The sequence below is a fragment of the Eucyclogobius newberryi genome, unplaced genomic scaffold (assembly GCF_026437365.1).
Source record: "Eucyclogobius newberryi isolate DKJ021-1_F unplaced genomic scaffold, fEucNew1.0.hap1 SCAF_1, whole genome shotgun sequence".
NCBI lineage: Eukaryota > Metazoa > Chordata > Actinopteri > Gobiiformes > Gobiidae > Eucyclogobius > Eucyclogobius newberryi.
The window spans coordinates 1,743,396-1,767,703 of record NW_027315723.1 but is presented as its reverse complement, the minus strand read 5'-3'; the positions used below and the strand labels follow the sequence as shown (position 1 = coordinate 1,767,703).

General features: G+C 51.0%; 1 protein-coding gene and 1 long non-coding RNA gene across 3 annotated transcripts in view; one reads left to right on the top strand and one right to left on the bottom strand.

Annotated features, from left to right (window-relative positions):
- The window catches only part of LOC140356021 (uncharacterized), a 355,422-nt gene that overhangs the window by 130,233 nt on the left and 200,881 nt on the right, over positions 1-24,308 (top strand). The gene's annotated exons all lie outside the window — the stretch shown is intronic.
- The window catches only part of cad (carbamoyl-phosphate synthetase 2, aspartate transcarbamylase, and dihydroorotase), a 51,934-nt gene that overhangs the window by 23,109 nt on the left and 4,517 nt on the right, over positions 1-24,308 (bottom strand). For both annotated transcript variants that reach the window (XM_072461974.1, XM_072461809.1), the window contains exons 3-30: positions 23,453-23,582; positions 22,338-22,480; positions 22,130-22,271; positions 20,106-20,295; positions 18,153-18,338; positions 17,383-17,492; positions 16,605-16,747; positions 14,634-14,765; positions 14,270-14,503; positions 13,943-14,164; positions 13,678-13,866; positions 11,897-12,021; positions 11,136-11,269; positions 10,933-11,045; positions 9,565-9,729; positions 9,402-9,487; positions 8,494-8,740; positions 8,325-8,423; positions 7,089-7,313; positions 4,238-4,420; positions 3,937-4,155; positions 3,691-3,858; positions 3,286-3,468; positions 2,885-2,989; positions 2,063-2,305; positions 1,037-1,118; positions 710-876; positions 156-320 (exon numbers count right to left, since the gene is read on the bottom strand). In XM_072461974.1, coding sequence (XP_072318075.1) covers positions 156-320; positions 710-876; positions 1,037-1,118; positions 2,063-2,305; positions 2,885-2,989; positions 3,286-3,468; positions 3,691-3,858; positions 3,937-4,155; positions 4,238-4,420; positions 7,089-7,313; positions 8,325-8,423; positions 8,494-8,740; positions 9,402-9,487; positions 9,565-9,729; positions 10,933-11,045; positions 11,136-11,269; positions 11,897-12,021; positions 13,678-13,866; positions 13,943-14,164; positions 14,270-14,503; positions 14,634-14,765; positions 16,605-16,747; positions 17,383-17,492; positions 18,153-18,338; positions 20,106-20,295; positions 22,130-22,271; positions 22,338-22,480; positions 23,453-23,582 — 4,530 coding nt within the window. The remainder of the gene's footprint in view (positions 1-155; positions 321-709; positions 877-1,036; positions 1,119-2,062; positions 2,306-2,884; positions 2,990-3,285; positions 3,469-3,690; positions 3,859-3,936; positions 4,156-4,237; positions 4,421-7,088; positions 7,314-8,324; positions 8,424-8,493; positions 8,741-9,401; positions 9,488-9,564; positions 9,730-10,932; positions 11,046-11,135; positions 11,270-11,896; positions 12,022-13,677; positions 13,867-13,942; positions 14,165-14,269; positions 14,504-14,633; positions 14,766-16,604; positions 16,748-17,382; positions 17,493-18,152; positions 18,339-20,105; positions 20,296-22,129; positions 22,272-22,337; positions 22,481-23,452; positions 23,583-24,308) is intronic.

Genomic DNA, 24,308 nt, shown 5'->3' with positions numbered 1-24,308 from the left:
TCGTCATAACAGGCTGTAATAACAGATCGTTATAACAGGCTGTAATAACAGGTCGTCATAACAGGTGTAATAACAGGTGTAATAACCGGTGTAATAACAGGTCGTCATAGCAGGTGTAATAACAGGTGTAATAGCAGGTGTAATAGCGCGCTCGCCTCCATCCACAGAGACACGTTGTCCATCTTGAGCGTGGAGTAGGTGTCGTTGAGGTACATCTTGAGCCCGACGGCCTGGTGTGCGATGGCGGGCAGAGCGGAGGCGTTCTCTGAGGCCGCGCCCAGGTAAAGGGCGTAATCGCAGCGGCAGCCGGACTTCGCCAGCTGAAGACGAACGACAGGAAACACAAAGGTCACAAAAACACACACGACTGAGTGTGTGTTTTTTGAGTGTCAGTACAAAAGCCGATATATCGAGCCCGTGTTTGAAAGTGTGCAGTCTGCTGCCCAAGAACACACGTAAAGCTTTGTTTTAGTTTAGATTATTCTAAATTTAGGTTTGTGTAAAACAGGGCGAGTTTGCGGTCAATTTAAATAAAACAAATTGAGCCCAAAAATATTCAAATCAGATTCACGTGGTCTTACAGCCGCTCTGATAAAGATCATTCTAGAACTAGTTTTGTTTTGTTTGTTTGTCCGTAGACTTGATGGGACACGACCGCTCAGTGTTCTACGTTGATTCTCGCTTGTTTTCGTGCGGTTTTGCGCCTCACCTTCTGCACCAGGGCGAGGGAGCTGGCGTCCGTCACCGCGGGCGACGTGTTGGGCATGGCACAGACCAAAGTGACGCCTCCGGCCAGAGCTGCAGCTGTGCCTGACGAGAAGTCCTCTTTATGTAACGCTCCGGGCTCCCGAAGGTGAACGTGTACATCTATGAGGCCTTCAGAGGACACAAGAGAACATGAACGTCTATGAGGCCTTCAGAGGACACAAGAGAACATGAACGTGGACGTCTCTGAGGCCTTCAGAGAGACAAGAGAACAAGGGTGTTTAAGCCTGTTAAACGGTGGTAAAGCGTGTTTAAGCGTGTTTAAACATACCGGGCAGTCGGACCAGGGTCTGTGAGGTCATGCTGTCCACGTGGGTCTTCACTGGGGGAGTGCGGCCGATCTGATGCAGAGCCTGGAGAGGAAAACAGCTTTTATCATATTTTCCGGCCTCGGTGCGACTTATACTTACATACTTATACTCCGGAGCGACTTATATGTGATTTGTTATTTTCACACTTGCAACCGGATTTCATACTCCTGTGCGACTTAGGCTGCCCAAAAGAAATTGTATGTTTGCTGTAACCCGACCCAACATTTTTCAAGTGGGTCGGTCAGTAGGTAAATTCTTTAGTTTTTTGTTTTGTTTGAAGGCATAAAAAATTCCACATTTGTATATAAATTCCACCCATTTAATGATGATTAAATCAATCTCCTCTTTTTCACCTCCAAGTCCACGAGCACATCAGACCACATGTCAGTCTGTCTTAAAACAATCAACTTATTCATAATTCTCACTATTTTTCCTCGACACACTGAACCACACATGTCGCCATTTTTTTATTCTGCCAGTGACCCGCAGTGACCACCAGTCGTCGGGCATGAGATGTTCTCCGTTCGTGTTAAGTTTCATTTGTCGACTTTTTCGGCTTTAAAATATTTCTAGCGAATTCCAGTGATACAAAATTATTCCACATGGCGCTTTTTTGAAAAAAAAAACAAAAAACGGTGAGCGAGTCTGAGCTACAAGAGAAAAAAAATACTTAATTTTGATAAAAATAATGCGTCGGTCGGGATAAGGCAAACAGACATTTTTTTGCTCTGCCTCATATGCTTTTTCTTCTCTATTATGTATTTTTTGGCTGGTGAGACTTATACTCCGGAACATACGGTAATCTGGAAGAACGGCTCAAAAGGCGTTTCAATTCCACTTTGTCCAGATGTGCAGAGTTCATCACGACCACCATCATATTTTCACCATATTTCACCCTTTCTTTGCTCTCAAATGTGTTTAAGTCTGTCTCTTTCCTCTCCCGGCGCCTCGTGGACCTCCTCTGACCTCCTCTGACCTCCTCTGACCTGCACGAAGAGCTTGGTGCACTTGATGTCGATGATGAGCGGCACCGAGTAATCCACCGCCATCCGCCGCGTCCTGTAGCCTTTGGTGACGAAGGAGGAGAGACGGCGCCCGCCGCTGTTCCGCATGGACAGGTTGATGACCAGGTCGAAGTGGTTCTCCTCCAGGTAGTCCATGATGCTCGGCTGCTTGTCCTTGCTCTCGCTGTCCTCATCCTCCTCGAAAGGCCAGTCCACCGCCGTCACCTTCAAACACATTTGTCAAGTCTCCATGGGACAAAAACGAGGCTAAATCTGTTCAAATGTGTGTGAAATAAAGGCTCTGGGGACATTTTTTTAACTTCAAAACGCAACACTTTAAGTCCAGAATGAGCAGCCTCGCAGGAACAGAGAGTGAAAGAAGCCAAAGTCACTTCCTGTTTGGGACAAGGGGGCTAACGAGCTAAAGGGCTAATGAGCTAGCACTGTCCACTCTTTTACAGTCTAAGGTTTTCACAAGTTCTGTGATTAAACTCCACTTTGTTTTAAGATGACTATGATCTAGAGGAAAATGCAGGTTATTTCATCCTCAATAAACACAGTAAGGTACAACTAACGAGGCGTACTGTAATATCAAACAGCCAACTTAAGGCAGAAAGGTCTAATATGAAATGTAATTAAGTATTTAATGATTTGACTTTTGTTTGTGCACTTTATTAAAATGTATTCCACCCTTTAAATCAAGTTAACCAAAAAAAAACGGTTGCAGTGCATTGTGGGTCGTTAGAAGCGCTCCAGACAAGGATCCACAGGTGCATCCTGGGAGAACTGCCTGGTTTGTCTCACCTTGACTCCGTGCTCGGTGTAGAAGTCGGCCGTGCCCAAACTGGCATAAAGGTCGTATCCCAGAGACTCCAGAGTCTGGACCGTGGGAAGCAGCTCGCTCTTATTCTGAAAGACACATTTATACAGTTTGAGGTAGGCCCCAGAGCTGGCCCCGGAAGCTGGCCCCAGAGCTGGCCCCGGAAGCTGGCCCCAGAGCTGGCCCCGGAAGCTGGCCCCCAGAGCTGGCCCCCAGAGCTGGCCCCCAGAGCTGGCCCCGGAAGCTGGCCCCAGAGCTGGCCCCAGAGCTGGCCCCGGAAGCTGGCCCCCAGAGCTGGCCCCCAGAGCTGGCCCCCAGAGCTGGCCCCCAGAGCTGGCCCCCAGAGCTGGCCCCTCATGGCGGCTGGAGGGTCTACAGTCCGCACCTTGTAGCTGCCGATGGAGAGCAGGATGTTCTTCTTGGGGATCTTGAAGCCCGTGGAGAGCATGGCCTTCAGATACGCTTCATAACGATTCTCCCCGAAACAGGCCACTTCCCCCGTGCTGGTCATCTCCACGCCCAGAACCACATCTGCCCCGGCCAGGCGCGAGAACGAGAACTGAGGAACCTGCAGCACAGACCGGCTTTACAACTAGTCCAGTCCCCCCAGGTCCAGGTCCAGTCCCCCCAGGTCCAGGTCCAGTCCCCCCAGGTCCAGGTCCAGTCCCCCCAGGTCCAGGTCCAGTCCGTCCAGGTCCAGGTCCAGGTCCAGTCCAGGTCCAGTCCCCCCAGGGCCAGTCGTCCCAGGTCCAGTCCCCCCCAGGTCCCTGAGTCCCAGTCCCGGCCTCACCTTGACCCCGACCACTCCCTTCCCCGTCATCAGTCCCACCGGCTCCACGTCTTTGCCCATGATGGCCTTGGTTGCCAGAGCGACGAGGTCCACACCCAGAGTCTTCGAGACAAACGGGAACGAGCGCGACACTCGAACATTACACTCGATGACCTTCAGCTGGTCGTCCTGAGGAAACAGTCAGAGCTTTTCAGATGAACATAAATAAATTCAATACCGAACACAAATGAAGACGAATATAAAAACCTTTGCGATGAGTTGCAGGTTGAAGGGCCCCGTGACCTGCAGCTCTTGCCCGATGGCGTGGACGATCATCTTGATGCGGTCGATGGTTTTCTGGTTGAGGTCCTGAGGCGGCGTGACCAGTGTGGCATCTCCAGAGTGGACCCCAGCGTTCTCCACGTGCTCGGACACGGCAATGGCCAGAACCACGCCGTCCAGAGCCACAGCGTCCACGTCGATCTCCTGCAAACGAACGAGAAACGCCTGTGAGCGGGTTCGCCCTGAGAGTCCGTTCAGTCCAAATGTCTCCGTGTCGAGTCCAGACCTTGGCCTCCTGGATGAACTTGGAGATGACCACAGGCTGCTCCTTGGACACGGCCACAGCGTTGCTCAGGAACTTGACCAGGTCCGAGTCGGTGTGCGCCACGTTCATGGCCGCTCCGCTCAGAACGTAAGAGGGCCGCACCAGGCAGGGGTATCCCACCGCCTCACAGAAGCCCACCGCCGACTGGAACACAGAGGAGAGAGTACAGAGGAATACTGTCAGGATATACAGAGGGATACTGTCAGGATATACAGAGGAATACTGTCAGGATATACAGAGGGATACTGTCAGGATATACTGTCAGGATATACAGAGGAATACTGTCAGGATATACAGAGGAATACTGTCAGGATATACAGAGGAATACTGTCAGGATATACAGGAGGAATACTGTCAGGATATACAGAGGAATACTGTCAGGATATACAGAGGAATACTGTCAGGATATACAGAGGAATACTGTCAGGATATACAGAGGGATACTGTCAGGATATACTGTCAGGATATACAGAGGAATACTGTCAGGATATACAGAGGAATACTGTCAGGATATACAGAGGAATACTGTCAGGATATACTGTCAGGATATACTGTCAGGATATACAGAGGAATACTGTCAGGATATACTGTCAGGATATACTGTCAGGATATACTGTCAGGATATACAGAGGAATACTGTCAGGATATACTGTCAGGATATACTGTCAGGATATACAGAGGGATACTGTCAGGATATACTGTCAGGATATACTGTCAGGATATACAGAGGGATACTGTCAGGATATACTGTCAGGATATACAGAGGAATACTGTCAGGATATACAGAGGAATACTGTCAGGATATACAGAGGAATACTGTCAGGATATACAGAGGAATACTGTCAGGATATACAGAGGAATACTGTCAGGATATACTGTCAGGATATACTGTCAGGATATACTGTCAGGATATACAGAGGAATACTGTCAGGATATACAGAGGGATACTGTCAGGATATACTGTCAGGATATACAGAGGAATACTGTCAGGATATACAGAGGAATACTGTCAGGATATACAGAGGAATACTGTCAGGATATACAGAGGAATACTGTCAGGATATACAGAGGAATACTGTCAGGATATACTGTCAGGATATACTGTCAGGATATACAGAGGAATACTGTCAGGATATACTGTCAGGATATACAGAGGGATACTGTCAGGATATACTGTCAGGATATACAGAGGGATACTGTCAGGATATACTGTCAGGATATACAGAGGAATACTGTCAGGATATACAGAGGAATACTGTCAGGCTATACAGAGGAATACTGTCAGGATATACAGAGGAATACTGTCAGGATATACAGAGGAATACTGTCAGGATATACTGTCAGGATATACTGTCAGGATATACAGAGGAATACTGTCAGGATATACAGAGGGATACTGTCAGGATATACTGTCAGGATATACAGAGGAATACTGTCAGGATATACAGAGGAATACTGTCAGGATATACAGAGGAATACTGTCAGGATATACAGAGGAATACTGTCAGGATATACAGAGGGATACTGTCAGGATATACTGTCAGGATATACAGAGGAATACTGTCAGGATATACAGAGGAATACTGTCAGGATATACAGAGGAATACTGTCAGGATATACAGAGGAATACTGTCAGGATATACAGAGGAATACTGTCAGGATATACTGTCAGGATATACTGTCAGGATATACAGAGGAATACTGTCAGGATATACAGAGGAATACTGTCAGGATATACAGAGGAATACTGTCAGGATATACAGAGGAATACTGTCAGGATATACAGAGGGATACTGTCAGGATATACTGTCAGGATATACAGAGGAATACTGTCAGGATATACAGAGGAATACTGTCAGGATATACAGAGGAATACTGTCAGGATATACAGAGGAATAAAATGTAAATATATGATTATATTTCTGTGATGTATATTATCTGCATAATAGTGATATGACGATATTTGTATATTATCTGCATCATTAGTCTAAGAGAAAAACGGAAAGTGTTCAAAACGGCATTAGTTTGTGTATCGTAAAGATGGTGCAAAGGAATGTTTACTCCAGGGAGGGGTGTAGCACCCCAGGGGAGTTTAGGTAAACATTGCCCACTCTTATCTCTAAGGATGAAAGACAGTTGTAAAACAAGTGATGTAAAGTTAACCAATGAGAATGTGATCCGCCCATTATGCCTGCATCCATAATGTGAAATAAAAGTACCTGCAAGAGAAAAAACGTCGTGAGACCAAGGCGGGTTGCCAGGCTGCTTACAACAGCCTTGGCGACCCAGCCCGAGGGTTTCTCCCATGCATGCTACACAAAAGTCTGACGTTTCTGTATTGTTTCATATTCTAAGTTGAATTGTGTTCTCTGTGTGTTAAGGAATAGCATTGGTTTATGTCTAATTTCTTGTCAAGAATATACAGTGAAATGCTGTCAGAATATACAGTGAAATACTGTCAGAAACACCAGGAAATACAGCGAAATACTGTCAGAAACACAAGGACTGAGGGGAAATACAGAGGTTTTAGAGCCAATCCTGACAAAGAGACTCCAAAAGTATTAACTTTATAATTTCATTTGTACATTTTACCTGATTAATATAATTTTTAATACACTATCTCTGCCACAGCCAGTTTGACAATAAAGCTGATGCAAATACTCTTTAAAAACATCTGGATTCTGGAGGTTCTGGGCGTTTCAGATCGTGTTTGTGGCTCCATCGGGCTCAAATTCAACCCTCTGAGCGCCTGGGCCGGGGCTTCGCTTGGGCATGGCCCGGGGCGTCGCCTGGGTGTGGCCGGGGCCCTTACCTCGGTGTCGGAGAGCTCCTTCCACTGCGGCTGGCTGATCCCGATGGTGTCCAACATCCTGGAGAACTTGAAGCGGTTCTCTGCGTTGTCGATGAACTCGGGCGACGTGCCCAGGATGCGGCACTGCTGCCGGTGCAGGGACATGGCGATGTTGTTGGGCAGCTGACCGCCCATGGACAGGATCACGCCTTCGGGGTTCTCGCGCTCGTAAATGTCCATCACCACCTGCAGGGGGCGACCATCAGAGCAGAGGAAATGCATTTAAGTCCTTTTAGTTTCCAGAACTTTTACAGATAGAAACTGGTAAAGCTGCATTTTAATATTCTGACCCTTCACCTGGAGAATCAGTTACAAAAGATGTGGAAAGTAAAATAACTCAATACAATAGTTAAAGCAGAAAGGTTTGTTCATTTGATCTGTTTTTTAACTGTTTTTAATGGAACAAATCTGTCTAAAAAGAGTTGATTTTGACATTTAAAAAGCAGAACGAGCTCAGACGAACGCTGCAGTGATAAAACAGACAAAAGAGAGGAATGTTGTGGAACTCCATGTCTAAAGGTGGAACACGTCTGTACAGAGGTGACACGCCCTGGGGCAGACTGACAGAGGCCAGGCTGCCGATCCGGGCCTCGTTCACTGTCACAATATTTAAGTTTATTAAGTTTGAGACTCAATGAGACTAAAACATGAATAACTAATATAATTGTGCGTTCTTTTGTCACAATGTGGTTTAAGACTAGTTCTAATCATTATAAACCTTTGAGAGAGTTTTAAATTAATATTTCAGATGAGTCTTTTTGATACTAGATTTAGTATTGATTACTATCTGAGCCTCATTTGTTTCGTGCTTATTATTTGCCAATATAAGTGCCATTAATTATCAAACATATGTCCTTATAATATAGAATGCGGTGCTTAAAGGACAAATATTCAGCATTAATTGTATCATTTTAAGTCTCTAAAACAGAATCTTGAGAATGTCTTAGAACTAAAACTAAATTCTTTATAAAACAAAATGATAGTTTCATCATTGAGGCTTCCCACAGATCTGAGCTTTGGCTCCATCTACTGGCTGTAGAGGGAATTACACGGTTCATAATAAACAAATGGAAGGATTTCTCTGCGACGCTCGGCAGTTCAGATGATGAGACAGAACGAGTCTGAGATGATTTATGGAGTTTAAAAACAGCAGATTCTCAGAGTCACAGATGGAGAACAGGGTCAGGCGAGTCTCACCTCGAAGGAGATCTCGTCGAAGTAGAGTCGGTTGCACATGTCGTAGTCGGTGCTCACGGTCTCGGGGTTATAGTTGACCATGATGGTTTTATATCCCATCTGCAACGAGAAGAACAGAGTCAAACATCGAGTGTGAGGGACGCGTGAGACCCAAAGTGACCCCTCTGACCCGCCGCAGCTCCGTGATGCAGCCCACGGCGCACCAGTCGAACTCCACGCTGCTGCCGATGCGGTAAACGCCGGAGCCGATGACCATGACGTGCGGCTGCTCGAAGGCCAGGTCGTGGGCGGAGCCGTGGTACGTCAGGTACAGGTAGTTTGTGTGCGCCGGCCACTCGGCCGCCACCGTGTCGATCTGCTTCACCGCCGGGAGGATGGACCACTGCAGCCGCAACCGCCGCACCGCCAGCTCCGTGCTGCAGGGGGCGCACGGCAACACAGCAACACAGCGTTACACTTACACACGGGGCCAGTCACCGAATATGGCATTTTCAATAGTGACAGTTCAGATGCTTTGGACTGGAGTCACCGTGGTGACATTCTACTCTACTCTACTCTCAGCCACTCTCAGCCACGCCCACTCTACTCTCAGCCACGCCACTCTCAGCCACGCCACTCTCAGCCACGCAACTCTCAGCCACGCCACTCTCAGCCACGCAACTCTCAGCCATTCCCAGCCACTCTCAGCCGCTCTACTCTCAGCCGCTCCTACTCTACTCTCAGCCACTCCTACTTTACTCTCAGCCACGCCACTCTCAGCCACGCCCAGCCACTCTCAGCCACGCCACTCTCAGCCACGCCACTCTCAGCCACGCCACTCTCAGCCACGCCACTCTCAGCCACGCCACTCTCAGCCACGCCACTCTCAGCCACGCCAAGCCACTCTCAGCCACGCAACTCTCAGCCATTCCCAGCCACTCTCAGCCGCTCTACTCTCAGCTGCTCTCAGCCGCTCAGAGCTTCTCTTTAATGGTGTTAGTCCAGCTCCACGTGCAGATGCTTTACACACGGTGCTGTGTGAACTCCTCTTCTAATAAAGAAACAAAGATCATTTGTTGGGGCGTGCGGATGACTCACCTCTGCACAGCTATAGCGATCTGCTTGTCTGAGAAGCCGAGCTGTTTGGCTTTTCTCATGACCTCAGGAGGCATCGCGCTGCCGTCCTGCAGAGGGACAAAGTGGAGGCTAAACATGCGTCCAACGGTTATGGGTCAGGTCAGTAAAGGTTATCGTTTCCCACCTGGCTGTACGTCTCCAGCAGCCTCTCGTGGTCAGCGATGTTCTTCATTTTGTGGAGGAACCAGCGGTCGATCTTTGTGAGATGGTAGAGTTTCTCCACAGAATATCCTTCTCTGAGCGCAGACGCCAGGACGAAGATGCGCTTGTCTGTGGGCGTCTGCAGCTCCTGGAACACGTTTACCACAGCGCGTTCAGAACATCTGACCCGAACACTGACCCCACCTCTGACCCAACATCTGACCCCACCTCTGACCCCACCTCTGACCAGAACTCTGACCAGAACACTGACCCCCACCTCTGATCCAACATCTGACCAGACATCTTATCCCACCTCTGACCAGAACACTGACCCAACATCTGACCCCAACTCTGACCAGAACACTGATCCTACCTCTGACCCCACCTCTGACCAGAACACTGACCCCACCTCTGACCAGACAACTGGCCCAACAACTGACCCCACCTCTGATCCAATAATTGATCCCACCTCTGACCCCACCTCTGATCCAATAATTGACCCAACAACTGACCCCACCTCTCACCCGACAACTGACCAGACAACAGACCCCACCTCTGACCAGACATGGTTGGCACGTTTGATCTCTTTTACGTCCTGGTCCTGGTGTCGCCTCGTACAGTAAAGACATGTTCTGTTGTAGGGTTACGCCTAAACCCTGGAGGTGTGGTTGGAGGTGGAGGAGTTGGAGGTGTTGGATGAGGTGGGTGTCGAGGAGGTGGGGTTGAAGGTGCTGGAGGGGTTTGGAGGTGTGGCTGGAGGTGTTGGAGGAAGAGGTGTTGGAGGAGGAGGTGTTGGAGGAGGGACTGGGGGGGTTGGAGGTGGTGTTGGAGGAGGTGGTGTTGGAGGAGGGACTTGGGGGGTTGGAGGTGGTGTTGGAGGAGGAGGTGTTGGAGGAGGTGGTGTTGGAGGAGGGACTGGGGGGCTTGGAGGTGGTGTTGGAGGTGGTGTTGGAGGAGGTGGTGTTGGAGGAGGGACTGGGGGGGTTGGAGGTGGTGTTGGAGGAGGAGGTGGTGTTGGAGGAGGGACTGGGGGGGTTGGAGGTGGTGTGCGAGGAGGTGGTGTTGGAGGAGGTGGTGTTGGAGGAGGTGGTGTTGGAGGAGGGACTGGGGGGGTTGGAGGTGGTGTTGGAGGAGGGACTGGGGGGGTTGGAGGTGGTGTTGGAGGTGGTGTTGGAGGAGGAGGTGTTGGAGGAGGTGGTGTTGGGGGAGGGACTGGGGGGTTGGAGGTGGTGTTGGAGGAGGAGGTGTTGGGGGAGGGACTGGGGGGTTGGAGGTGGTGTTGGAGGAGGTGCTGGAGGTGTAGCAGTGATGTCTTTTGTCATATAAATCTTTAAGGACCGGTCTCTTTCACCTGCTCTGAGGCTGGTTTGATGTTGTGGTCGAAGCCCACACAGTTCTCGTCCACCATCCTGAGGGCCTTCTGAAACGCCTCCTCAAAGCTCCGCCCGATCGCCATCACCTCGCCTGCACGACACACATGTTTTTAACCACCGCACACTCGCACACACACACACTCGCACACGTCGACTCTGCGCTGCGGCGTCCGGGACTCACCCACGCTCTTCATGGACGAGCCGATTTGGGTGGAGACTCGGAGGAACTTGCTCAGGTCCCAGCGCGGGACCTTGACCACGCAGTAGTCCAGGCTCGGCTCGAAGTTCGCCGTGGTCGAGTCGGTCACGGAGTTCCTGAAACACAAAACAAAACCAGGATCATCTGCCTGGTCAGATTTGAGCACAAACTGGAGTTCCTCGGAGTGTGAACTAAAGCTTTGTGGGTTCTTTAGGCGGCGACGCTGACCAAATGTCATCGGCCAATGAGCTAAAAGGTCAACCAACCGAAGTTCCCTCATCATGACTTGTGTTAGAGCTCCATCTACTGGCAGCAGAGGGAATTACCAGGGGGAAATAAACAAAACCTGGCTTGTCCAGACATGTTGCTTCTCTCTTTTTTTACAGTACAGCGTAGAACACATAGTTTGAAGACGCACAACTCCAGCAGGTGGCGGTAAAAGCACCTTTTCAGTTCGCTGCTAACCGCCATCACAAGCAACACAACATCATGTGCTTGTGAGGGCGGAGCTCCTTCACCTGTGGCGTTCATGAGCTTCTGGTCAGATGAAAAGAACACGTCTCTGAGACTCATTTTGGGACAGATAAGTTGCTGTAGTTCTTCAAAGTTGATTATTCAGTTACTTTTTCTGAGTCAGAAATGCTCAGAACGAGTCTATGTACTTTTGTGGTAACTTCATACATTGTCACAAATACCCCTAACCCTTAGTTTCCATGAAAAGCACCAGCAGAGGGCGCACTTACTTGAGCTGAGGTAGAGGGATCCCGAGGCCCAGTTTGGCCGCCACATAAGCCAAAGGATAACCTGTGGCTTTAGACGCCAGAGCCGAGCTGCGCGACAGGCGAGCGTTCACTTCAATGATGTAGTACTGGAAATACACAGAATATACAAGTATTAGACTGGAAATACACACAGAATATACGAGTATTAGACTGGAAATACACAGAATATACAAGTATTAGACTGGAAATACACACAGAATATACGAGTATTAGACTGGAAATACACAGAATATACAAGTATTAGACTGGAAATACACACAGAATATACGAGTATTAGACTGGAAATACACAGAATATACAAGTATTAGACTGGAAATACACACAGAATATACAAGTATTAGACTGGAAATATATATTTATATGTAAATGTTAGACAGAGAGTACCGGCTTGTTTCGCACTCTGGGTCGAGGGTCTTTCGTACCTGTTCGGACACTGGGTCGAGGGTCTTTCGTACCTGTTCGGACAATGTGTCGAGGGTCTTTCGTACCTGTTCTGACACTGGGTCGAGGGTCTTTCGTACCTGTTCGGACAATGTGTCGAGGGTCTTTCGTACCTGTTCTGACACTGGGTCGAGGGTCTTTCGTACCTGTTCGGACAATGTGTCGAGGGTCTTTCGTACCTGTTCGGACAATGTGTCGAGGGTCTTTCGTACCTGTTCGGACACTGTGTCGAGAGTCTTTCGTACCTGTTCGGACACTGTGTCGAGGGTCTTTCGTACCTGTTCTGACACTGGGTCGAGGGGCTTTTGTACCTGTTCTGACACTGGGTCGAGGGTCTTTCGTACCCGTTCGGACACTGTGTCGAGGGTCTTTCGTACCTGTTCGGACAATGTGTCGAGGGTCTTTCGTACCTGTTCGGACAATGTGTCGAGGGTCTTTCGTACCTGTTCTGACACTGGGTCGAGGGTCTTTCGTACCTGTTCTGACACTGTGTCGAGGGTCTTTCGTACCTGTTCTGACACTGTGTCGAGGGTCTTTCGTACCTGTTCGGACACTGTGTCGAGGGTCTTTCGTACCTGTTCGGACAATGTGTCGAGGGTCTTTCGTACCTGTTCGGACACTGTGTCGAGGGTCTTTCGTACCTGTTCGGACACTGTGTCGAGGGTCTTTCGTACCTGTTCTGACACTGGGTCGAGGGTCTTTCGTACCTGTTCGGACAATGTGTCGAGGGTCTTTCGTACCTGTTCGGACACTGTGTCGAGGGTCTTTCGTACCTGTTCTGACACTGTGTCGAGGGTCTTTCGTACCTGTTCGGACACTGTGTCGAGGGTCTTTCGTACCTGTTCGGACAATGTGTCGAGGGTCTTTCGTACCTGTTCGGACAATGTGTCGAGGGTCTTTTGTACCTGTTCGGACACTGTGTCGAGGGTCTTTCGTACCTGTTCGGACACTGTGTCGAGGGTCTTTCGTACCTGTTCTGACACTGGGTCGAGGGTCTTTCGTACCCGTTCTGACACTGGGTCGAGGGTCTTTCGTACCTGTTCTGACACTGGGTCGAGGGTCTTTCGTACCTGTTCGGACAATGTGTCGAGGGTCTTTCGTACCTGTTCGGACACTGTGTCGAGGGTCTTTCGTACCTGTTCGGACACTGTGTCGAGGGTCTTTCGTACCTGTTCTGACACTGGGTCGAGGGTCTTTCGTACCCGTTCTGACACTGGGTCGAGGGTCTTTCGTACCTGTTCTGACACTGGGTCGAGGGTCTTTCGTACCCGTTCTGACACTGGGTCGAGGGTCTTTCGTACCTGTTCGGACTCGGGGTTGAGGGCGTACTGGATGTTGCACTCCCCCACGATGCCCAGGTGTCGGATGACTTTGATGGCCGTGTTGCGGAGCATGTTGTACTCTCGATCGTTCAGGGTTTGACTCGGGGCCACGACGATGGACTCTCCCGTGTGGATGCCCAGAGGATCAATGTTCTCCATGTTACACACCTGAGAACGAGAAACGGTCTGACTTCACGAACTCTGAATGGCACTGAAATTATCGTTTGGTCACCGCTTTATTTACCGTGATGCAGTTGTCGTAGGCGTCTCTCACCACCTCGTACTCGATCTCCTTCCAGCCTTTCAGAGACTTGTCCACGAGAACCTGAGACGTGTGAGCGAACGCCGCCGTGACCAGCGCCGTCAGCTCCTCGCGACCGTTTGCAAATCCAGAGCCGAGGCCCCCGAGAGCAAAGGCCGAGCGCACCAGGACCGGGTACCCGAGCCTCTCTGCTGCTGCCACGGCCTGGAGCAGAGGAGGAGAGGGTCAGAGGAGCAGAGGAGGAGCAGAGAGGAGAGGGTCATAAGAGCAGAGAGGAGGGTCAGAGGAGCAGAGGAGGAGGAGCCTCACCTGCTCCACGGAGGCGGCGGCCTCGCTGGGCGCCACATGCTCGTTGATCTCCTCCATCTTCTCCACAAAGACCTTGCGGTCCTCCGTCATCTCGATGGAGGCGACCGGCGTCCCGAGCACCTTCACGCCGTATCGCTCGAAAACGCCGAGCCGGGTCAGCTCCACGCCACAGTTCAACGCCGTCTGACCGCCGAAGGTCAGCAGCACGCCGTCCGGACGCTCGTTCTTTATCACCTGGAGAGACATTTACTCCTTTATTTAAAATGACAACGAACAGGAACAAGAGCAGGAAATACATACGACTAAAGAACCAAATACAAATAAAAGGCATGAATTGTGTTTTGGTTTCCACGGAGACACTCACCTGAGTGACGTAGTGTGCCGTGAGGGGCAGGAAGTAGACTTTATCAGCCAAACCTTTGGACGTCTGGACCGTGGCGATGTTGGGGTTGATCAGGACGGTCTGGATCTTCTCCTCCTTCAGGGCTTTGATCGCCTAGGCAACCAACACGTGTTTACACTCATGATTCTGCTCCATGACACACTTTATTTTAGTCTGATGAGTTTTAGTCAAACAGATTTTATTTGAATGAACCAGGAAATGTGTCTTTGTTCTTTAATACTGTGTAGCGCCCCCTACAGGCAGGACGACTCACTGGACTAAAATGCCGTAGGTATAAATATATTTTAGATTTTGTGAAAAGAAAAATAATGTTATCACAGAAAAGCATTTTTTTCATTTATAATTTCACTTCCTGTTTGAAATTTATGACATCACACGAGGAAATTACCCAGCAAACACTGGGCCAAAACTCATCTAATGTCACAAAGTTTTATTTGATGAATAAAAATACATGAGCGACTTTATTTTGTTGAATTCATGTGTGAAAAATGAGTGAAAAACAGTCCCTGGTGTGATGTCACTTCCTGTACGAGTGTCCCTGGTGTGATGTCACTTCCTGTACGAGTGTCCCTGGTGTGATGTCACTTCCTGTGTGAGTGTCCCTGGTGTGATGTCACTTCCTGTGTGAGTGTCCCTGATGTGATGTCACCTCCTGTGTGAGTGTCCCTGGTGTGATGTCACTTCCTGTATGAGTGTCCCTGGTGTGATGTCACTTCCTGTGTGAGTGTCCCTGGTGTGATGTCACTTCCTGTGTGAGTGTCCCTGATGTGATGTCACTTCCTGTGTGAGTGTCCCTGGTGTGATGTCACTTCCTGTATGAGTGTCCCTGGTGTGATGTCACTTCCTGTATGAGTGTCCCTGGTGTGATGTCACTTCCTGTGTGAGTGTCCCTGATGTGATGTCACTTCCTGTGTGAGTGTCCCTGGTGTGATGTCACTTCCTGTGTGAGTGTCCCTGGTGTGACGTCACTTCCTGTATGAGTGTCCCTGGTGTGATGTCACTTCCTGTATGAGTGTCCCTGGTGTGATGTCACTTCCTGTATGAGTGTCCCTGGTGTGATGTCACTTCCTGTATGAGTGTCCCTGGTGTGATGTCACTTCCTGTATGAGTGTCCCTGGTGTGATGTCACTTCCTGTATGAGTGTCCCTGGTGTGATGTCACTTCCTGTATGAGTGTCCCTGGTGTGATGTCACTTCCTGTATGAGTGTCCCTGGTGTGATGTCACTTCCTGTATGAGTGTCCCTGGTGTGATGTCACTTCCTGTATGAGTGTCCCTGGTGTGATGTCACTTCCTGTATGAGTGTCCCTGGTGTGATGTCACTTCCTGTATGAGTGTCCCTGGTGTGATGTCACTTCCTGTATGAGTGCCTATAGTTTGATGTCACTTCCTGTCATTCTCTACAGATTTTTTAAAGTTTTCTCCACAAATACCTGCTCGATCGGAGTACTGCTATCATTTGCTAGCTATTTTTACTTTATTTTTATTTTATTCTATTATCATTATTTTATTATTATTATCTGATTTTTATCTTTATTTTGTATTTTTATTATCTATTTTATTTTATTTCCCCCCCTCCATTCCCTATTAAGATAGGAGAGGAGTTTTGTTAATAAGAGTTTTTTGTGTGTGTGTTTTGAAACTTCCTATAATCTGTCCTTCCTCCTGTTTCTACTGCAGTGCAACGAAATTTCCCCTTGTGTGACATTAAAGGTTTATCTTATTTATATGTACGGCAGGTATAAATACACCAAATAAAGTCAACATGAGAAAATGGTAAAATCTTGTCGCATTTTTGTGTTTGAGGTATTTCTGAACGTTAAAAAGTATTGAAATATTGGGGGGAAATATTGTTTTATTGTATTACAAAACACGCAATGTTTTTTTCAGCTTTTAAAACACAAGAAGGTGACAAAGAACCAAACGTGACTGACCTGAGAGCCGGAGTAGTCGAACTCTCCTGCCTGACCGATGGACAAGCCCCCGGAGCCCAGGATCAGGACTTTGCGAGGCCGGACCACGTCTCCCGGTTTGGGGGCGGCGCCGTAGGTCAGGTGCTCCGTCAGACGCTGCTTCACTGGAAAAACAACGGTTTGTCGTTCAGAGGCTGAAACGCTTACCTACCTGATTGAGTAACTCCGCCCTCCGTACCCGAGTGACCCCGCCCTCCGTACCCGAGTGACCCCGCCCTCCGTACCTGATTGAGTGACCCCGCCCTCCGTACCCGAGTGACCCCGCCCTACGTACCCGAGTGACCCCGCCCTACGTACCTGATTGAGTGACCCCGCCCTACGTACCTGATTGAGTGACCCCGCCCTACGTACCTGATTGAGTGACCCCGCCCTCTGTACCTGATTGAGTGACCCCGCCCTCCGTACCCGAGTGACCCCACCCTCCGTACCCGTTTGACTGACTTCGCCCTCTGTACCCGTTTGAGTGACCCCGCCCTCGTACCTGATTGAGTGACCCCGCCCTACGTACCCAAGTGACCCTGCCCTCCGTACCTGATTGAGTGACTCCGCCCTCCGTACCCGAGTGACCCCGCCCTACGTACCTGATTGAGTGACTCCGCCCTCCGTACGAGAGTGACCCCGCCCTCCGTACATGTTTGAGTGACCCCGCCCTCCGTACATGTTTGACTGACTCTGCCCTTCGTACCTGTTTGACTGACTCCGCCCTCCGTACCCGTCTGACTGACTCTGCCCTCCGTACCTGTTTGCGTGACTCCGCCCTCTCTGTGCTCGCGGACCGCCTTCAGAAACACGTCGAACAGGGACACGAGGTCGGTGGGCCCGGCCGCGTGCTCCGGGTGGAACTGCACGCTGCACAGAAGAACCAGGAACCAGGTCAGTCACAGGAACTAGAACTAGAACACTTTGATCCAAGTCAGGGTCGTGACCTTTAGGAGTTTTCAGGTCGCAACATCATCCTAAAGACTAAAACATAATAATCGGGAAATTTTTTAGAAGAAAGTTTTTTAAGATTCAGGTTTTTTTGGTTCTTTTAAAAGAAATTTGACAATTTTAGAGTCAAAATGGAGTCTTCTCTGCTCCGCCCCTTTCCTCAGAAAAGTGCTTTTTATCTCACCGATTATGTCAAATTACTCAATCAGAACGTTTGATTTACTAAAGCAGGTCACGTATTCAGGAACGGAAATGTGTCGCGAAAACGAGGAGAGAAAATATCTTTATTTGTGAATAATCGTTAAAATCATGTTTGTTCTTGTGATAATTGTTAAGACTAAAATATGATATTGTGACATCACAGGAGCAAACGCCGTAAAAGACTCGACTGGTGTAAAACTATCACTTATATTATATATTTACAACAGGTTTTATTCAAAGGTCAAAGGACAGAAAAGAACCGGAACCCGGGCGCGGAAAAGCTCCGCCCACTGCATGTCATTGGCCCGCAATACAATAATAACGTTGTTAGCGTGTTATTGCACAAACGCATGTGGCACGTCCAGAGCGGGCGCTGACCTGAACATGGGCAGAGAGCGGTGGACGATGCCCTCGTTGCTGTGGTCGTTGGCGTTGGTGAACAGGACGTCCCAGTCGGGCGGCAGCGTCTCCGGGTCCACGGCGAAACCGTGGTTCTGGCTCGTGATGAAGCAGCGCTCGGTTCCTCTGTGGACGCACGGCTGGTTGTGGCCCCGGTTCCCGTACCTGAGTTTAGAGAAGGAAACGATGAGGAGACAAAGGCGCTTCAGGCGAGGACAGAGGAGACATAGACCAGGACGAGGAGACATGGAGGACAAAGGAGCTTCAGACGAGGACAGAGGAGACATGGAGGACAAAGGAGCTTCAGACGAGGACAGAGGAGACATGGAATAGGACGAGGAGACATGGAGGACAAAGGAACTTCAGATGAGGACAGAGGTGACATGGACCAGGACCAGGAGACATGGAGGACAAAAGGAGCTTCAGACGAGGACAGAGGAGACATGGACCAGGACAGAGGAGACATGGACCAGGACAGAGGAGACATGGAGGACAAAGGAGCTTCAGACGAGGACAGAGGAGACATGGACCAGGACAGAGGAGACATGGACCAGGACAGAGGAGACATGGACCAGGACGATCATGTTTTGATGTTTGCAGAGGACGAGGCGCCTGAGACAAAAGCACAGATGGTGTTTGTGAAACGACCTTGACGTTCTTCTGGGAAACGACCTTCAGACGATCAAATATCTCTGTTTACACTGCGCAAACACCTCCTCCACTCCCCAAACAACGAGGAATCCCAATGAGGAGCGCTCTGCTGAACGGGAGCGTGAGGAGGAGAACGTGCAGCTCAGAGGAGGAAAACGTGCAGCTCAGAGGAGGAGGAGAACGTGCAGCTCAAAGGAGGAGGAGAACGTGCAGCTCAGAGGAGGAGGAGAACGTGCAGCTCAGAGGAGGAGGAGAACGTGCAGCTCAGAGGAGGAGGAGAACGTGCAGCTCAGAGGAGGAGAACGTGCAGCTCAGAGGAGGAGGAGAACGTGCAGCTCAGAGGAGGAGGAGAACGTGCAGCTCAGAGGAGGAGGAGAACGTGCAGCTCAGAGGAGGAGGAGAACGTGCAGCTCAGAGGAGGAGGAGAACGTGCAGCTCAGAGGAGGAGGAGAACGTGCAGCTCAGAGGAGGAGAACGTGCAGCTCAGAGGAGGAGAACGTGCAGCTCAGAGGAGGAGGAGAACGTGCAGCTCAGAGGAGAACGTGCAGCTCAGAGGAGGAGGAGAACGTGCAGCTCAGAGGAGGAGGAGAACGTGCAGCTCAGAGGAGGAGGAGAACGTGCAGCTCAGAGGAGGAGGAGAACGTGCAGCTCAGAGGAGGAGGAGAACGTGCAGCTCAGAGGAGGAGGAGAACGTGCAGCTCAGAGGAGGAGGAGAACGTGCAGCTCAGAGGAGGAGGAGAACGTGCAGCTCAGAGGAGGAGGAGAACGTGCAGCTCAGAGGAGGAGGAGAACGTGCAGCTCAGAGGAGGAGAACGTGCAGCTCAGAGGAGGAGAACGTGCAGCTCAGAGGAGGAGAACGTGCAGCTCAGAGGAGGAGGAGAACGTGCAGCTCAGAGGAGGAGAACGTGCAGCTCAGAGGAGGAGAACGTGCAGCTCAGAGGAGGAGGAGAACGTGCAGCTCAGAGGAGGAGGAGAACGTGCAGCTCAGAGGAGGAGAAAGTGCAGCTCAGAGGAGGAGAAAGTGCAGCTCAGAGGAGGAGGAGAACGTGCAGCTCAGAGGAGGAGGAGAACGTGCAGCTCAGAGGAGGAGAACGTGCAGCTCAGAGGAGGAGAACGTGCAGCTCAGAGGAGGAGAACATGCAGCTCAGAGGAGGAGAACATGCAGCTCAGAGGAGGAGGAGAACGTGCAGCTCAGAGGAGGAGAACGTGCAGCTCAGAGGAGGAGGAGAACGTGCAGCTCAGAGGAGGAGAACGTGCAGCTCAGAGGAGGAGAACACTCACTTGAGTTTGTAGGTCTTTGCTCCGATGGCCAGAGACAGCAGCTGGTGTCCAAGGCAGATCCCAAACACAGGTTTAGTCTGGTTACGATCCGGGTCCTGGTTCAGGGCCAGGACTTTGCGGAGGTTCTCGATGGTGTCGCTGCAGAGCTGAGGGTCCCCGGGGCCGTTACTGATGAAGAGCCCGTCGAAGTCTGGACAAGAACACAACCATGAAGTCTATGAACTCATTTAAACATCTAAACTACGGCATCACGTCCAAACTACACGTTAGCGTCACGTCTAAACTACACGTTAGCGTCACGTCCAAACTACACGTTAGCGTCACGTCTAAACTACACGTTAGCGTCACGTCCAAACTACACGTTAGCGTCACGTCTAAACTACACGTTAGCGTCACGTCCAAACTACACGTTAGCGTCACGTTAGCGTCACGTCCAAACTACACGTTAGCGTCACGTTTAAACTACACGTTAGCGTCACCTCTAAACTACACGTTAGCGTCACGTCCAAACTACACGTTAGCGTCACGTCCAAACTACACGTTAGCGTCACGTCCAAACTACACGTTAGCGTCACGTCCAAACTACACGTTAGCGTCACGTCTAAACTACACGTTAGCGTCACGTCCAAACTACACGTTAGCGTCACGTCTAAACTACACGTTAGCGTCACGTTTAAACTACACGTTAGCGTCACCTCTAAACTACACGTTAGCGCCACGTCCAAACTACACGTTAGCGTCACGTCTAAACTACACGTTAGCGTCACCTCTAAACTATACGTTAGCGTCACGTCTAAACTACACGTTAGCGTCACGTTTAAACTACACGTTAGCGTCACGTTTAAACTACACGTTAGCGTCACCTCTAAACTACACGTTAGCGTCACCTCTAAACTACACGTTAGCGTCATGTCTAAACTACACGTTAGCGTCACGTCTAAACTACACGTTAGCGTCACCTCTAAACTACACGTTAGCGTCACGTCTAAACTACAGTTAGCGCCACGTTTAAACTACACGTTAGCGTCACGTTTTTAGCGTCACGTCTAAACTACACGTTAGCGTCACGTCAAAACTACACGTTAGTGTCACGTCTAAACTACACGTTAGCGTCACGTCTAAACTACACGTTAGCGTCACGTCTAAACTACACGTTAGCGTCACGTCTAAACTACACGTTAGCGTCATGTCTAAACTACACGTTAGCGTCACGTCCAAACTACACGTTAGCGTCACGTCTAAACTACACGTTAGCGTCACGTCTAAACTACACGTTAGCGCCACCTCTAAACTATACGTTAGCGTCACGTCTAAACTACACGTTAGCATCACGTCTAAACTACACGTTAGCGTCACCTTTAAACTACACGTTAGCGTCACGTCTAAACTACAGTTAGCGCCACGTTTAAACTACACGTTAGCGTCACGTTTTTAGCGTCACGTCTAAACTACACGTCAGCGTCAGGCGACACAGTTAGCATCAGGCGACACGGTTAGCGTCACTTCTAAACTACACGGTTAGCGTCAGGCGACACGGTTACAGTCAGGCGACACGGTTAGCGGCAGGCTACACGGTTAGCGGCAGGCTACACGGTTAGTGTCACAACTAAACTAAACAGTTAGCGTCAAGCGACACGGTTAGGGTCACGTCTAAACCACACGGTTAGCGTCTAAACTACACGGTTAGCGTCTAAACTGCACGGTTAGCGTCTAAACTACACGGTTAGCGTCTAAACTACACGGTTAGCGTCTAAACTACACGGTTAGCGTCTAAACTACACGGTTAGCGTCTAAACTACACGGTTAGCGTCAGGCCACACGGTTAGCGTCTAAACTACACGGTTAGCGTCTAAACTACACGGTTAGCGTCTAAACTACACGGTTAGCGTCTAAACTACACGGTTAGCGTCAGGCCACAGGGTTAGCGTCTAAACTACACGGTTAGCGTCTAAACTACACGGTTAGCGTCAGGCCACACGGTTAGCATCAGGCCACACGGTTAGCGTCAGGTGAGCCACACCCACCGTCCGGGTTCAGCTGGTGGTTCCAGGTTACCACGGTGACTCTGGCTCCTCTCTCGGCCAAACATCTGATCTGGTTGAACTTCACTCCACAGTCCACGACCGTGACCCGCACGGAGCCCGAGGGGTTAAACACGCGCGCCTCCTGCAGGACACGAGCAGAACTGCAGTGAGTCATGTGATCACCACGGTTACTCTGAGGGGGAGGTACCTTCATGGAGACCTCTTGGACTAGGTTCCTGAGGTCCGGGTTCTCAAACGGGACGCTCTGCTCCGGGGTGCCCTCCACCACCAGCTTCCCCAGCAGAGGGCCCTTCTCTCGGATCTTTTTAGTCAGGCAGCGCGTGTCGATCCCTGGGGGACCCAAACTGTTAGGACTCATTTAGGACCACGGCATTTTCACAAAGATCATCGTCTATAACAGATGATAAAACTTTACTTCTCTCAACATGAAACCTTCAACTGAACTCGGGTTAAACATTAAGGAAAACAGATCAAATGTCCTCCTGGACCACAGGGGGCAGGGCCTCCTCCTGGACCACAGGGGCAGTGCATCCCGCCTCCTCCTGGACCACAGGGAGCAGTGCCTCCTCCTGGACCACAGGGAGCAGTGCCTCCTCCTGGACCACAGGGGGCAGTGCATCCCGCCTCCTCCTGGACCACAGGGGGCAGTGCCTCCTCCTGGACCACAGGGAGCAGTGCCTCCTCCTGGACCACAGGGAGCAGTGCATCCCGCCTCCTCCTGGACCACAGGGGGCAGGGCCTCCTCCTGGACCACAGGGGGCAGTGCCTCCTCCTGGACCACAGGCCTGGACCACAGGGGGCAGGGCCTCCTCCTTGACCACAGGGGGCAGGGCCTCCTCCTGGACCACAGGCCTGGACCACAGGGGGCAGGGCCTCCTCCTGGACCACAGCGGGCAGGGCCTCCTCCTGGACCACAGGCCTGGACCACAGGGGGCAGGGCCTCCTCCTGGACCACAGGCCTGGACCACAGGGGGCAGGGCCTCCTCCTGGACCACAGGCCTGGACCACAGGGGGCAGGGCCTCCTCCTGGACCACAGGGGCAGTGCATCCTGCCTCCTCCTGGACCACAGGGGGCAGTGCATCCCGCCTCCTCCTGGACCACAGGGGGCAGTGCATCCCGCCTCCTCCTGGACCACAGGGGGCAGTGCCTCCTCCTGGACCACAGGGGCAGTGCCTCCTCCTGGACCACAGGGGGCAGGGCCTCCTCCTGGACCACAGGGGGCAGGGCCTCCTCCTGGACCACAGGGGGCAGTGCATCATTCATTTGCTGCAGAACAGGAGGTCAGAGGGCGCGGTCCAGACCTTGTATCCCGGGCACGCCTTGCTCCTGGAGCCACAGGTCCAGAGAGCGCACAGAGCTCCAGTGACTGGGCTCCTCCGACAGCTCGCCGATGATCAGAGCCGACGCGTGAACCCGGGACGACTCGAACCACTGAGAAAGAGAAAGGGGGGTTAAACCTGGTGTAAGGGGGTCACATAGTGGGGGTCACACAGGGGTCATCACATAACGGGGGTCACATCACACAAGGGGGGTCACCATCACACAACGGGGGTCACACATAGCGGGGGTCATCACATAGCGGGGGTCATCACATAACGGGGGTCATCACACAGCGGGGGTCATCACACAGCGGGGGTCACACACAGCGGGGGTCACACACAGCGGGGGTCATCACACAGCGGGGGTCATCACACAACGGGGGTCATCACATAACGGGGGTCATCACATAACGGGGGTCCACACACAGCGGGGGTCCACACACAGCGGGGGTCATCACATAACGGGGGTCCACACACAGCGGGGGTCATCACATAACGGGGGTCATCACATAACGGGGGTCCACACACAGCGGGGGTCATCACACAGCGGGGGTCATCACATAACGGGGGTCATCACATAACGGGGGTCATCACATAACGGGGGTCATCACATAACGGGGGTCATCACACAGCGGGGGTCACACACAGCGGGGGTCACACACAGCGGGGGTCACACACAGCGGGGGTCACATCACACAAGGGGGGTCACCATCACACAACGGGGGTCACCATCACACAACGGGGGTCACACATAGCGGGGGTCATCACATAGCGGGGGTCATCACATAGCGGGGGTCATCACATAACGGGGGTCATCACACAGCGGGGGTCATCACAC